The following is a 15,163-nucleotide window of genomic DNA, read 5'->3' on the forward strand; positions in this document are numbered from 1 at the left end:
GAGGTACTGTATGCCAAGGGGGATCTCGTGAAACAGCGCCCCCTTGTGACTCGGAGTACGAACTGCACAGACCTCTCGAGGTTTTTTAGTTTATTTTGGGGTTTATTTGGCGTCACTGTGATATGTTTTTATGTGTATGATAATATTATCAAGATCCCCGTTAAATACTACCAGTGGTTATTTTGTGTAGTCTTATTTTGTTGTTTTATTTTGTGTAGAATCAAGGTGAACCAGCAGGGGGCGTCACATTTCTACTCAGAAGGTTGGAAGCATCCCGGAATTGCCATCACGCCGCTCGTTGTCGGCCATTTTTACAAGTACAGGCACCCCGAAACACTAAACACAACACAATCCCGTTATTTTTGTAAACATAAACGGAGTATACCACTGCCGTGAGACGCGTAAGTCCAATCGTTCCGTGATACTTTGCGATGTTATCACTGTGCTGCTCAGCTAACCGCTGTTAACTGGCCAACGTGTATGCAGTTGGCTGTTGTTTTCGTTCTAGCTTATGCTAGGCTAACACACTGATGTGCTAAACGTTAGACTGCGAAGTTGGCTCAGAGGCCTTGGTCTATTTCTACAACCAGTGAAATAGCTTTAGTTGTTATTTCATTGTCAGCCGGTGTATTGCTACGTACAACATATATTTCAAACCAACAACGTGAGAATGACGTTAAATGGCAGCTAACGTTACTTGGTAAGAGATTGCTCGCTAGCTAACTAGCATTGCTAGCATAGGTAGTAGCTCAACGTTAGTTGGTGGTTGCTAGCTCACAGGTAACTTACAGTAAAGTAAGCTAACGTGGTTGACTAGAACTCCCAATATAACGTTAGCGTTACAGTTTGTTGTCCGAGTTATCATCTCGATAATGTTAGCTACTGTTGCATTTAACGTTCAAGCACGGCGCTAATGCGTTTTCAGTGATCGACTCCGTCGGTGTTGTGTATGCGCAATGCGACATCGTTAGGTGTCACGTTATTTTTCAAACGCCAGCTAAATCTAGTTTTGTTTCGCGCTATATTGCTGAGTTAGAATGAAAACAATGATCAGTTTAAATGAAAATAAAATACTACAATCCAACATTGTTCAAACACAGCACTTTATTGTTATATTCTGGAGGAGATCTTAAACCTTAGAAAGATGCCTAAATGTCAGACACACGTGCAATTATGACATTATACTGTCTCCATTTGGTGGAGTGGTGTAGCCATAAAAAACAAGTCTTTCATTTTAATATTTCACTTAACATTATCATTTAATGTTAACAAAGAGCTCAAACAAGCTGATGAAGAATATATGTTATTCTCCCAGACAGTGTGAAATACAATTTTTTTTTTTTAAATCTTGAAGCAGGAATGAAAGGAAATTGGATGTTGTGCTGTGATATTGCAATGACATCATAACACTAGAGCATTTTCCATGGGTTATTGTGTGTGTTTGGCTTTTGTAGTTGTGACTAATGCTTTGATGGTGTTGGGACTGTTTACTGATAGCCTCTTGCACTTCTTAATAAAGTAACTATCTATCTATCTTCACAGGATTAGCAGTCATGTCCGACTTTATTGAGAGCGAGGCCGAGGAGTCAGAGGAGGAGTTTGATGAGAAAGACCTCAAGCCTAAAAAGACCCAGAGGTTTCTGGAGGAAGATGGTACGATTTGAATTGTTAAGTTCTGGGTATGTGTTTCAAAGGTGGGGCTGCATGACGTGTGAACCCGTTATCTCTAATTTCTCAACAGATGAAGAGGAAGAAGAGAACACAGAGGACCAGGATGAGCGAGGAAATTTACGCGGACTCATTGATGATGGAGAAGAGGAAGGGGAGGAGGAAGAGCCTCCAAAAACTGCAAGTGCAGCGGGGAGTGACTCAGAAGAGGAAGTCAGGCATCGCCGTAAAAAGCGCAGTAAGTGCATCATATGTTTATAAAGTAAAATAAAATGTGTTTGTTTTTTAAAACGGCCAGTATATCTTTATCCGGGTTAGGGTTAGTCACCGTAGTACACAAACTTAACTCGGAACAGATCAGGTCCTTATTGTGTACCTTGTCTAGAAGAAATAATACAATTAACCTCATATTAGTGTTTTTCCAAGTATCTTAGTCAGCAGTTATTTCCCAATTCAAAATGGAATCGATTGGTGCCAATTCAAGATGAATCGCCATTCTGTAATACTCCAGTAACATTTAATTGTTCTTTAAACAAGTTCTCTGGTGCAGTAACCGCAGCAGGTGGTGTTTGATGTTAGTTCTCTGCTTTAAATATTTTCATTACCAAACAAAGTGTAAATGTTGTTTCAGGCACATTTACCTGCATTTAACTCTGTAAACAGATAATTGCTGGCAGCATCTATTAAGACTGAAAATATAGATTTTGAATCATTGTCGTACAAAGGTGCCAAATATTTATGAAATTGTTTTATGTCTAAATATATTTTTTTCCTCCACACGTATTCACGTGTATCACACACAAGAACAAGAGCACTGTCTTTACAGTTGTAGCAGTTGTTTCCTCTGACTGAGACTTTTCCTCTTTGCAGATTATGACGACTACCTCGACGACGATGATCTGGACCTAATTGAGGAAAACCTGGGTGTAAAAGTGAAAAGAAGGGTAAGAATAGTTTCTCGTTACTACTATCTCGTACTCTTGAAGAAGCTTATTCTAGCAGTACTGATGTTGTACCTGTCTTGTGTCACAGAAAAAGAAATACGACCGTGTAAAAACGCTTGATGATGACGAAGAGGATGACGACCAGAAGGACATGATCGCAGATGAGATATTTCATGGAGATGATCAGGGAGAGCTGGAGGAAGGCGAGGCTGTCGATGAGCCTCTTCACCACGCAGATGACGAAGAAGAAGGAGAGGACGAGGAGTCAGGTAGGCCAGGAATAAAGGTTCTTAGATCTGCGTAGACCTGAGTATCTGAAAAGCTGCGAGATAATAGAGAAAACGAGTAATGTAAACTCAGTCCCACGCTTGATTTCTAAATAACGTGGTATATAATTGGTTTGTTTTTAAATGTTTTGCTTTTGTCTTACAGATATAGACGATTTTATTGTTGATGATGATGGCCAACCCATCACCAAAAAGAGGGGCAAAAAATTCTCCGGATACACAGACGCGTGAGTATAGTTTATACAGCAAATCTATCCAATAAAAGATCATCATTGGCAGGACAAGAAGCGTGCTAATACATATTTATATTTGATAACAATGAGACAACAAAATGGCAAACTGCTTAAAGACATGAGTGAAGTGAACCACTCAATCACGGCTTCGCTCCTCTTCGCTGTTCATCCTCCCACAGAGCCCTCCAGGAGGCCCAAGAGATTTTTGGCGGAGACTTTGACTTCGCTGACTTTGACGCAGACGCATACGACCAGGGGGAGGAGGAGGAAGAGGACCAGGATGAAGAGAGCTGGGATCGACCCAAGAAGCAGACGAAGAGGAGGCAGGGGAGGAAGAGCATCTTTGAGATCTACGAGCCCAGTGAGCTGGAAAGTAGTCACATGACTGACCAAGACAATGAGATCCGCTCGACAGATATGCCCGAAAGGTTCCAGGTGTGTGTCAGTGTTTTTGATGCTAACAGTGTTGACTTACTCTTGTTACGTTGTTATACGGACCATATAAATAAAGTTGTTATTATTATTATGTAGGTTCTTAACGACTGCTTTCTCAGGTTTATGTATATTTAATCCATGACATCTCATTTAGTCACTGATCAAATTTGAGTGCCAATTTTCCTGATCTGTACTCCGTCTTATAGTTACGATCCATCCCTGTTAAACCTGCTGAGGATGACGAGCTGGAAGAGGAAGCAGAGTGGATCTTCAGACATGGCTTCTCCACTCTTACTATCTCCATGCAGGTACGTCCTTTGACACACACACTCGGGAATGCATCCATGCGATATGCAGTCATGATACCTGGTTAGATTCTCCTTTCCGTGGGATAGATCATTGGATTCTCCTCGGGTCTAGATCACATCTAGATGCTTTCTTCTTTTTTCTGTGCCCTAACCAGGAGAGCACAGATTATTTAGACAGAGGAACGACCACGAACTTCAGCCGGAAAGGCCCCAGCACGATTGCTAAGATCAAAGAGGCCCTCAACTTCATGAGGAATCAACAATTTGAGGTACAGTGAGCTCACCGTACCCATGTAATACATTTCCTTCATCTGTTTCCTTTGAGTTACATTTTTACATTATGTCTTTTAAGAAAGGATGCATTATCGCAGAGAACCAAGTTTATCGTGTTCTTCTCCCCAGGTCCCATTCATCGCTTTCTACAGGAAAGAATATGTGGAGCCTGAGCTAAACATCAATGACCTGTGGAAGGTGTGGCAGTGGGATGAAAAGGTAAACTTGGTATTGCAATAGATTACAGACTGAACGGAAAGCCGTTGTATGATCCTCTGGGTGCACAGCCAATCTTATAATAATCAATTCTCAGATGAATTAAACATTGTTTTAAGTGATTATCAATCATTTGTTTTCACCATCTTGGCGTTTGTTTGCCACTTCTGGTTTCTTGACTTCAACATTGTCATCCACCAGTGGACTCAACTGAAGTCACGCAAGCAGAACCTGACCCGCCTGTTTCGGAAGATGCAGTCCTACCAGTTTGAGCAGATCTCAGCCGACCCCGACAAACCTTTGGCTGACGGCGTCCGTCCTCTGGACACCGCTGACACGGAGAGGTACGTCTCAAGGGCCGAGGCTTGAAAAGATAATCTCTTATTGTGTGTTGTGTGCTGTATTTGGTTGTGGCTGCACGAAGCAAGGAATAATTGCAGGAGATGAAAGTGATAAAGTTCACACGGTGGTCGACGACAAAAACAGTTTTCTGTCCCTTTCAAACCTATTTTATCATTTTCTTATAGGCTAAAAGATGTGCAGACTCTTGAAGAGCTGGGTGATGTGTACAACCACTTCCTGCTCTACTATGGCCGAGACATCCCCAAGATGCAGAACACTGCCAAGTCCAGCAAGAAGAGGCTCAAGAAGATCAAAGAAGTGTCCGAGGATGGTAAGATGAACGCGTCTGAATTGGAACATTTCATTAGATGATGGACAGATACTGCAGAATTCTTCAGTTCTAATTGAAACACATTTTTCAGTTAGGCGTTGAGCCTTACTGTAGCAATTTGCTCCATGACTGATTTTGCTTGTTGCCTCTTTAGGTGAAGAAGAGGAATTGGAGGTAGAAGAAGAAGAAGAAGAGCAGAAGGGACCTGACCTCAAGCTGGCGTCTCGTAGAGATATGTACACCATCTGTCAGAGCGTGGGACTTGGTTGGTCTTCTTTTCTACCTTGCTCACCACAAGTATCAACGATATACATTTTTATTTTTGTTGTTTTTTTCCTAGCTTGGTAGCACTTCAACGTCTTTCTCTGTTTCTTCCTTCCTGCAGATGGCTTGGCTAAAAAGTTTGGTTTAACTCCAGAGCAGTTTGGAGAAAATTTGAGAGACAGTTACCAGCGTCACGAGACCGAGCAGTTCCCGGCCGAGCCTGTGGAGCTGGCCAAAGATTATGTTTGCAGTCAGTTCAGCACTCCCGAGGCAGTGCTGGAAGGAACCAGGTACATGGTGGCCATGCAGCTTGCCCGTGAACCGCTGGTCAGACATGTTCTCCGACAGACCTTTCAGGAGAGGGCCAAGATCAACATCAAGCCTACGAAGAAGGGCAAAAAGGTACGGACACATTTATTCACAGACATTTAAAAACAAAAAAATCCTAAACAGAGAAGTGTTCATCTAAATCTGCTTTGCCATTTGCTTACTTCCTGTAGGAGGTAGACGAGGCTCATTTTGCCTACTCCTTCAAGTATCTTAAGAACAAGGCTGTAAAAGAGCTGAATGGGGATCAGTTCTTGAAGATGTGCCTGGCAGAGGAGGAGGGACTGCTTTCCATTGACATCTGTATCGACCTTATAGGGGTCAAAGGGTAAGCACAGTGACAACACTGACAAAAATGAAAATGGCGAAAGGTCAATGTTGAATAATTTATGATTTTGGCCACTTAGATTAAGTCGGATTGAATCAACCAGATGGAGGAAATCATAAATATCCAAACATCCCGAGGTCTTGTAATTCTTGTCACTGCTGTTGTTTGTACACATCCCTTGGTCATAGGACATTTACCAAGCACAGGACCTGATGTGTTGTGCCATTTTTAGCATCTGTATTGCTTGGTCGTTGGTGAAAAGGAGGGCTGATAAGTAGGATAGGTCCCTCAAGTTTAATTTCTTTTTAAGCTGCAGCTTACATTTTTTTTATTCCACATCCTTGTCAGTGGAACGTGGCGCTTTTGAATTATGACCGTGGAAATATTAAGGCTCTCCTTTCTGTCTCCGCCTCTCTCTTGCGTCTTCCCTCAGGTATGCTGGGGACCAGACGTACTTTGATGAGATCAAGCAGTTCTACTACAGGGATGAGTTCAGTCACCAGGTGCAGGAGTGGAACAGGCAGCGAACTTTAGCCATAGAGAGAGCTCTCACTCAGTTCCTCTACCCTCAGATGGCCAAGGAGCTCAAGAGCAAACTGATCACTGAGGCCAAAGAGAGCATTGTCAGGGTAACTTCCCATGATATCTGTCGCCATACATTGTAATATTACGTTATTGAAGTAGTGTTACGCAGAGAAAAATAACACTCGTGAACATTTTGCTGTTCATTTCTCCTCACAGTCCTGCTGTCGTCGGTTGTATAACTGGCTCAAGGTGTCTCCTTACCGGCCGGATCAGCAGGTTGAGGAAGACGATGATCTGATGGACGAGAGTCAGGGCAAAGGCATTCGCGTGCTGGGTGTAGCCTATGCGCCCAGCAGGTATTCACCCAACAGAATTTTCTTTTTCTCAGATATGTTGGTAGCTACAATTTTTGGTATTAACAATAGAGTGCTCACTTTAAAATGTGGGAGAAATACTGCACGTTCTTACAACCGCGTAAGACCGAGCACAGTTTACTGGAGACTAATAGTTCTTACTTGCAAACCTTACTCCAGCAGGGATACACCGGTGTTCTGTGCTCTGATCAATGGCGAAGGGGAGGTGGTCGACTTCTTGCGTCTGCCCTACTTCATGAAGAGGAGGAACGCCTTTAGGGAGGATGACCGAGAGAAGAAGGTACACGCAGAGCACACAAACGTGCTTCTCTGCAGTCAGCAGATGCTTTTGTTCGGATGGATGGATCTTCTGAGATGATCACTCATTTGTGTGTGTGTGTGTGTGTGTGTGTGTTATCTACAGGCCCACGACATCGAAAGTCTCAAGAAGTTTCTGTCGGGCAAGAAGCCTCATGTGGTAGCTGTCGCTGGGGAAAGCCGGTAAATACTTGGATTTCATCTGGACATTTTGAACAGCATTTACAAGTTCTAAAGGAGATGGTAAAATAATGTTGTGTGTGCAGAGATGCTCAAATGATCATGGAGGACATCAAGAGGGCTGTCAGCGAGCTTGAGCAAGAGTCCTCTCTGCCTGCTGTTGGTGTGGAACTTGTTGACAATGAGTTGGCCACACTGTACATGAACAGCAAGAGATCTGAGGTAAATGCTTAACACCTCACCGTGCTATCTTCATCATACACAAGCACAGGAACATCAGTGGTTTTGCTCTTTGACTATGGCAGGTAACCACAGCAATTTAATTAACTGGTGGATCCCGGATGTGGCTCAATGCTCCCTTTGCTGCTCATTTATTCCTGACCCTCTGCTTTCTATCTGCGCAGATGGATTTTAGGGATTACCCTCCCTTACTGCGACAGGCTGTGTCGATAGCCAGGAAGATCCAGGATCCCCTGATGGAGTATGCTCAGGTTTGCAGCAGTGATGATGACATTCTCTGCCTCAAACTACACCCGCTGCAGGTGAGACATTGAAGAAGGTTTTTTTTTATTATCTCCATCTATATATTTACTGCTCATTGTTGAAACACGGTTTGTTTAAAATGACCAAGGCCAGTTCTACAATGTTTCCTGTCACATTTGCTTTTTTGACATTTGGTAACAAGAGATAAAAGTTCCTGCCTTGTTTGTCCACCTTGTATTCTCCTGTAGCGTCACACAGACCATCACATATCCGTCAGGAACAAGCATTAAATATATTGTAATGTGACGTTTTGCTCCTCCAGCCTCCTGAACATCACTAATGGCTTAAAATTAGGCGCTTGTAGACATAAAATGAAGCATGATGCTGTAGCTACAATTGTGTGAAAGAGAGTTTTTGTCTTTCTCAGGAACATGTGGTGAAGGAAGATTTGCTCTGCGCTCTTTACTGTGAGTTCATCAACCGTGTTAATGAGGTCGGAGTGGATGTGAACAAGGCCATCGCCCATCCTCACACTCAGAGCCTAGTCCAGTATGTCTGTGGTCTGGGACCAAGAAAGGGCTCCCAGCTGCTCAAGGTATGTTTTTATTTAGCTGTCATTCATTTTATTGTGTCACATACTAAAGTATTGAGCCCTTTCTGCTGAACTGATAATCACCATGGTCCTTGTATTCGGTGCAGATTCTGAAGCAAAACAACACTCGACTTGAAAACAGAACTCAGCTGGTCACAATGTGTCACATGGGACCCAAAGTTTTTATCAACTGCGCTGGTTTCATCAAGATCGACACGGCATCGCTTGGGGACAGGTTGGTAGCTTGAATGGGGATCTGTTACACGCTCAGACTATTTCCCATCGTATCTAATACTACTATTGTCAGACAAAGTTGTGATCTACCATTCAGCCTTTTTAAATCAGCTTTTCTTTCTTCCACACAGTACTGACTCCTACATTGAGGTTCTGGATGGATCCCGCGTCCACCCTGAGACGTACGAGTGGGCTCGCAAGATGGCTGTGGACGCCCTCGAGTATGATGAGTCGGCAGAAGATGCCAACCCAGCTGGAGCTCTGGAGGAGATTTTGGAAAACCCAGAACGTCTCAAAGATCTGGACCTGGATGCCTTTGCTGAAGAGCTGGAGAGACAGGTGTGTGTGTGTGTGTGTGTGTGTGTGTTGTGGCTTTGACCGCAGCAATGTCTGACATGTATGAACAGCTTGGGTAAAATATTGTACAGTGCAGAATAGGGCTGTCACAGAATATTCTTAATTCGAATATATATTCAATTTGTATAAAGAACAAGACAAACCAGGCTCCTTCCAGCTGTGCACTCTAAACGCCGTCCGACAAAAGTGTTTCACACCCACTCACCTCTCACAAAGTTTTCACTCCCGTTTTCTTCTTTGCTTGGTTCCACGTAGGGATACGGCAACAAGGGGATTACTCTGTATGATATCCGTGCAGAGCTGAGCTGCAGATACAAAGACCTGAGAGTTGCCTACAGAGTCCCCAACACTGAGGAGGTCTTCAACCTGCTCACCAAGGAGACTCCGGAGACCTTTTATATTGGTAATATACACCACACTGAAGTAAACATCTCTTGAATTCATTTTCACCCAAAAATCAATAATAAGTTCTCAACCACTAGCACTAAGACGATAGCGCAGAGTGATGTCGCCGGAGCACCAGTCACAGTACAGATGCAGCTCTGTCGGCCGGTGTGGTTGATGTGTTTTCCTCCTTTTCTTCCAGGTAAGCTGATCACCAGTATAGTAACTGGTATTGCTCACCGGCGGCCTCAGGGAGAGAGCTACGACCAGGCCATCCGTAATGACTCTACAGGGCTGTGGCAGTGTCCCTTCTGCCAGCAGGACAACTTCCCTGAACTCAGCGAGGTACCGGACACCCGAGTGTTCTTCTTTTGACGACTTGGTGGTACAAAACAGCCGAGGGTCTTGACATCTAAACTCTCTTGTGTCCCTGCTTTAGGTGTGGAATCACTTTGACAGCGGTTCATGTCCAGGTCAGGCCATCGGGGTGCGGTCCAGGTTAGATAATGGCGTCCAGGGATTCATTCCCACCAAGTTCCTCAGTGACAAAGTGGTCAAACACCCTGAGGAGAGGGTCAAGGTGAGGCGCCGTTTGTTTTTGTGATATTTGTTTTGCTGATGTTTTTCTTTTACTTTTATCAATGGCACCTGTAAACATTTGAATGTCTGAGAGTTTGCAGTTGGTGCCTGTTAAACTTCCCAATCCCGACATTATCCGTGATTAATCGTTGTCTTATTTCTGCGCTTCCTGTCTTGTTTCGTTCTATTGTGTCACCTGTGTAACACTAGCTTGTTCCTCTTCCTTCAGGTGGGCATGACGGTTCACTGCCGCATCATGAAAATCGACATTGAGAAGTTCAGCGTCGACCTCACGTGCCGCACGTCCGATTTGATGGACAAGGCCAACGAGTGGAAGCTCCCCAAAGACAGCTACTATGACTTTGACACAGAGTCCGAGGACCACAAACAGGAGGAGGAGCTCAAAAAGAAACAACAGCGAACACGTTAGTATAATAACAGGATTAACGAGAATGCAGATCGACTGAGAATACTAGGTTTGCTGCAGCAGAATGCAAGATTAGCTGTGGACACACACACACACAAGCGATTGCACGGCCCTCCTGGCGGAGATAATAATGATAAAAGTTGTTTGAATAGAAATAACTAATAGATCAGTGTGCTACGTTTGGGTATTGTTTCCTCATAATACACTTTGGTTAACATTTACGTCCACATCACTGTCCTTATACGGTTTGTTTGCTTTCTGTCTTTTCAGCATACATAAAGCGTGTGATTGCCCACCCCAACTTCCACAATATTAGTTTCAACCAGGCAGAGAAGATGATGGAGGCCCTGGACCAGGGAGACTTGATCATCAGACCGAGCAGCAAGGGAGAGAACCACCTCACAGTCACCTGGAAAGTAAGAAACCCATAGAGAGGTCCTTATTAACGTGGCAGTCGCTCAACATATCCCAGTCTAACTGTGTGACGATTTGAAGGTGGCGGATGGCATCTACCAGCATGTGGATGTGAGAGAAGAAGGCAAAGAGAACGCGTTCAGCTTGGGCCACACGCTCTGGATCAATAGTGAAGTACGCTGTTTTCCCTCTTTTTGTTTAGCATGAGTCAAACCTACAGAAGATGTGTTGTGACACATCAGCGCTGTTTTGGCTGCTGCATGTTCCTCAAGAGTCTGTTGTATTCTCTGCAGGAGTTTGAAGATCTGGATGAGATCACTGCTCGGTATATTCAGCCAATGGCGTCATTTGCCAGGGATCTACTGGGGCATAAGTACTTCCAGGACGGCCTCTGGGGGGTCAAGGAGGTATACTTGTTTACTCTGATATCATTACTCGTTACTCTTACATAACTCATCTCATTCTACTACTCGTTTTTGCCACGAGTTGCACCCCTCATATCTCGTTTTGTCTTGTTCTCTCTCTAATAGAAAATGGAGGAGTTATTGGTGAAGACAAAGCGGGAGAAGCCTACTTTTATCCCGTACTTTCTTTCGGCGTGTAAAGAGATGCCCGGAAAATTCATACTGGGCTACCAGCCTCGCGGAAAACCACGGTGAGCAGGAATGTTTTTGACTCTTCTGTTTTCTGATTATTCGGGATGTGGGAGAATACACAACATTTAGATTCATAATGGCGGCAGTGATGGGCGTTTTTTTTTCCTTTTATTATGTTTTGTTCATTTTTTTTATACGGGATGGAGGTCCTCTGAATATTTGTAACAATCCGAAGTGGGCCTTAAGCTACACAAGGCTGAGAAGCGCTGCTCTAAATATCACAGTCACATATGGTGACCATGCGCAGGTCCACAGTGACTTCAGAAGTCATTCATGTTGTGCCAAATTACTAAACGCCACATCCTTCTTTTCCACTCTACCGCCCAGCTGTTTATCTGCCGAGACATGTTTTACTTTATTGATAGACAACAGGGTTTAAATACAAGTAGAACAGAATTTCAACATGCCATCTACTTTCTTTGTCTAGGGTGGAGTATGTGACCATCACCCCGGATGGCTTCCGCTATCGTTCACAGATATTTCCCACAGTGAATGGACTATTCCGTTGGTTTAAGGACCATTACCAAGAGCCTGTGCCAGGTATGGAAGCACTGTACCTAATGTTAATTGTAGTGTATATTATGGCAGTCGAAGGATGTTGTGGGTTATGAACAACGACTTCCCCTCCGTCAAAGGTATCACTCCCAGCAACAGTAGCCGAACAAGGACACCTGCGTCCCTGAACGCCACCCCAGCCAACATCAACATCGCAGGTGAGTCCTCTCTTCCGTACACGCACAATCTACATTTGAGTGGAGTTGTAGTACATTTGACTTATTCCCTAATGTATTCCTTCCGCCCCAGACTTGACGCGAGTTGTCAACGCCCTCCCACGCAACATGACCTCCCAGATGTTCAGTGCCATCGCCGCAGTCACAGGCCAGGGCCAGAACCCCAACACCACCCCCGCACAGTGGGGCTCCAGCCAGTACGGCTACGGTGGCAGCACGGGAGGAGGAGGGGGAGGCAGCTCCTCTGCTTATCACGTGAGTGCGGCTGCATGTAATGACTTTTCTCTGGTAACTCCTTGAGCCACATTCATCACCAGTCCTTCCTCCTCTGCAGGTATTTGCCACACCCCAGCAGCCCATGGCGACGCCCTTGATGACGCCCAGCTACTCTTACACCACGCCGAGCCAGCAGGCCCTGGGCACGCCGCAGTACACCAGCACCACTCCGCAGTCCTCACACTCTCACGCACAAGGCCATCCCCACGGAAGCCATGTGTCGCATCACGGCCACAGCAGTCACCACAGCCACTCATCCGGCACGCCGACGTCCTCTACCTCGTCCAGAGGAAGGACACCGCAGCAGCAGCAGCAGCAGCCGCCGCAGCCGCCAAAGTAAGTACAAGGGGAATATATATCCTGGTTCTTTGGTAGTGAAGCTGATTATTCATGTATTCATGGACAGTGATCATTGTAATCACCCCAGCTATAAGAAATGTAAGACTCAACAACTCAAATCCAACCAGTTGTTGAACGATATCGATGAGTGTTTGTTTTGCTGCCATTAGATGGTGCTACACCCACAATCTGCATCGTTTAAGGCCGAGCAGCAGCAGCAGCCTGCCATTCAATCTGTCACTGTCTTTGACTAAAAACACCTCCCCGTCTCTCCTCCCTCCTTGCAGGGCCGGCGGCAGCAACGCCTCTGCAGTGGACTGGGGCAAGATGGCGGAGCAGTGGCTGAAGGAAAAAGAGGCGGAGGGGCGGAAGAAAACCCAGAGGATGACGCCACGACCGTCGCCCAGCCCAATGATAGAGAGCACACCCATGTCCATCGCCGGAGACGCCACGCCCCTACTGGACGAGATGGACCGATAGGACATGGAGGGGGGAGTCGCTACACCCCCCGCCCCCCAACTCAACTCCATCCTTCGTGCCGCTTCTTCGTCTGGATAACCCTCCACCTTTATTGTCTCTCTCCCACAACCCATGAGCCCCCGACTGTCCATTCATACTCGCCCGCTGATATTGTAGCTGCAGTGTATCTGTCTGGTATCATGGCTCCTCTCCTTCCTTCCTCCCTCTTGTCTTCCCGTATGTCACCCCAGACGATTCACCTCCTGAAATGCAGCCAACTCCTCTGGCTGCACAGTATTCTGTACAGTCAGATTAACACTTTACGTGTCATGCAGAAAGTCATTACAATGGCAAAATAAAGAAACTTGAATATCAGACAGCAGTTTAATATAGGATATGGACCTAAAACAGACAATGTCAGACACGCTGTCCTTCTTTCTTTCTCTTTTGCGATTGTTTTTTAGTTTGATCCATGAATGGCTTTGACAGAGGGGCACAGCTGCCGTTTCCAGAATCCGCTTTTCCTCCTTTTACGGTTGCTGGATTTTTGCGAGCAGTTGCCAAAATAGCGTTATGCCAAGCCAATCAGGAAATATAATTTTTTGTATGGAATGCGTCAGAATAAATAAAGCCTGTTTTTTTCTGTTTAAACCTTAAGCCTCTACTCTTCACATCTGTCAAAACAAACCACACCTGGGACCGTACCGACACGCGCGTCAAGTGTGAGGGCTGAGGCTGATTTTAAGAGAAAAAAAAATGTATTCGAAGAGAAACCTTCATGTGAGCTTGAGTTACTGCTAGTCGTCTGTCTCCAGCGCGTGCTGTATTATGATCAGCTGACTTCATTTATTTGGCTCCTGTAGATAGCCTCTATTGTATTGTTGACTCTGTGTGGACTGAAATTGTGCCGCGTTCAAGGCACCAGTGCTTGTTTGAGAAGACTTCGTCTGCGTTTATGCGAGGCGGCGCAGAAGAAGCCGGTTTTTGCATTTTTTAAACGGTTGATTTTAGTAACCATAAGTGGAAGTACCTCGTCATGTCAGTGTAAAGGCCATTTTTGAGAAGTTGACTCAAATTTGTCTCTCATGTGTCCTCATTGTTCAGTGAGTATTTTAGCTTTTGACACTGGGATTTGATGTTTGCCACCTTGCAGGATGTGATCTCCTGAAACACAGCTGCTGCATTTCAGCTCAAGACAGTATCAACAGTAAAAAAACAAAACAAATTAAGATGTTCCAGTGGATGAGTTCACTGTCAGAAGAAGCTACTATCAAACTGACTTCCCACTGCGTTTGTATGTATAATATTCTGAACTGCACGCAGCTATTTCAGTAGAATGAATATATTGTTGTTTAAAACACATTGAATCTCTATTGTGATCGTCGTGTGGCAGTTTTAAGCCGCACTCTGCATCCCTCTTGACTCATGCATCGGGTTGTTTTTACTTTTTGCTGTGCCACACTACAAACGAGCAGCGCTGGTATTCAATGGTGTGCAAAGTATCATGGTCCCATAATATGCATATTGTTTTAAATAATTATGTTTTTGGAGTAAACCCGGTTTTACGTCTCTCGCCAGATTGAGATCTCTCTCAGCGTGGCTGTGACTTGGTTCGGCGGTAGTTGGCGATTGAGGAGAAATGATGTCTCTGGCACTGCTGATGACCTTTTCTACCTGTGAGCCCTTTAATAAAAGTGTTCATATTAAAACCCTGAGTCTCGTTCGTGCTAATTTGGGAAACAAACTGGCAGTCTGGACATGTGATGTACATATCAGCGCGTGTGTGTGTGTGTGTTTCTTCATGGTACAAATATGATTAGCAGGGAACAGAATGTGAGGACTTTTCTTCATGGTTCGTTTACACAATCTATCTTCTTTTTTTTTTTCTCACTTCAATAGA

General features: G+C 44.7%; 1 protein-coding gene across 1 annotated transcript; it reads left to right on the forward strand.

Annotated features, from left to right (window-relative positions):
• The first annotated feature begins 307 nt into the window (after positions 1-307).
• On the forward strand, positions 308-14,966 carry supt6h (SPT6 homolog, histone chaperone and transcription elongation factor). Its single transcript, XM_079172060.1, has 37 exons — positions 308-401; positions 1,543-1,653; positions 1,742-1,906; positions 2,539-2,612; positions 2,701-2,881; positions 3,045-3,126; positions 3,312-3,567; positions 3,774-3,875; positions 4,031-4,144; positions 4,278-4,367; positions 4,566-4,708; positions 4,892-5,037; positions 5,192-5,302; positions 5,423-5,703; positions 5,802-5,956; positions 6,390-6,585; positions 6,698-6,837; positions 7,015-7,135; positions 7,259-7,335; positions 7,419-7,554; positions 7,737-7,874; positions 8,243-8,410; positions 8,515-8,642; positions 8,773-8,980; positions 9,254-9,401; positions 9,585-9,727; positions 9,822-9,962; positions 10,191-10,386; positions 10,659-10,804; positions 10,884-10,976; positions 11,096-11,209; positions 11,333-11,457; positions 11,886-11,998; positions 12,094-12,171; positions 12,263-12,444; positions 12,524-12,801; positions 13,092-14,966. Exons 2-37 carry the CDS (start codon positions 1,554-1,556, stop codon positions 13,282-13,284), a joined length of 5,262 nt encoding a protein of 1,753 aa, XP_079028186.1. The 5' UTR covers positions 308-401; positions 1,543-1,553; the 3' UTR covers positions 13,285-14,966.
• The last annotated feature ends 197 nt before the right edge of the window (positions 14,967-15,163 follow it).

Source organism: Pholis gunnellus (assembly GCF_910591455.1).
Source record: "Pholis gunnellus genome assembly, chromosome: 13".
Taxonomy (NCBI): Eukaryota; Metazoa; Chordata; class Actinopteri; order Perciformes; family Pholidae; genus Pholis; species Pholis gunnellus.

What these genes read in the sequence shown, in the direction of transcription:
- supt6h (XM_079172060.1), top strand. Translation starts at nt 1,554, where the DNA reads ATGTCCGACTTTATTGAGAGCGAGGCCGAGGAGTCAGAGGAGGAGTTT. An exon ending in TCCGGAGACCTTTTATATTG is followed by an intron (nt 9,402 to 9,584) that starts GTAATATACACC and finishes CTTTTCTTCCAG; the next exon opens with GTAAGCTGATCACCAGTATA. An exon ending in ACCTCACAGTCACCTGGAAA is followed by an intron (nt 10,805 to 10,883) that starts GTAAGAAACCCA and finishes GACGATTTGAAG; the next exon opens with GTGGCGGATGGCATCTACCA.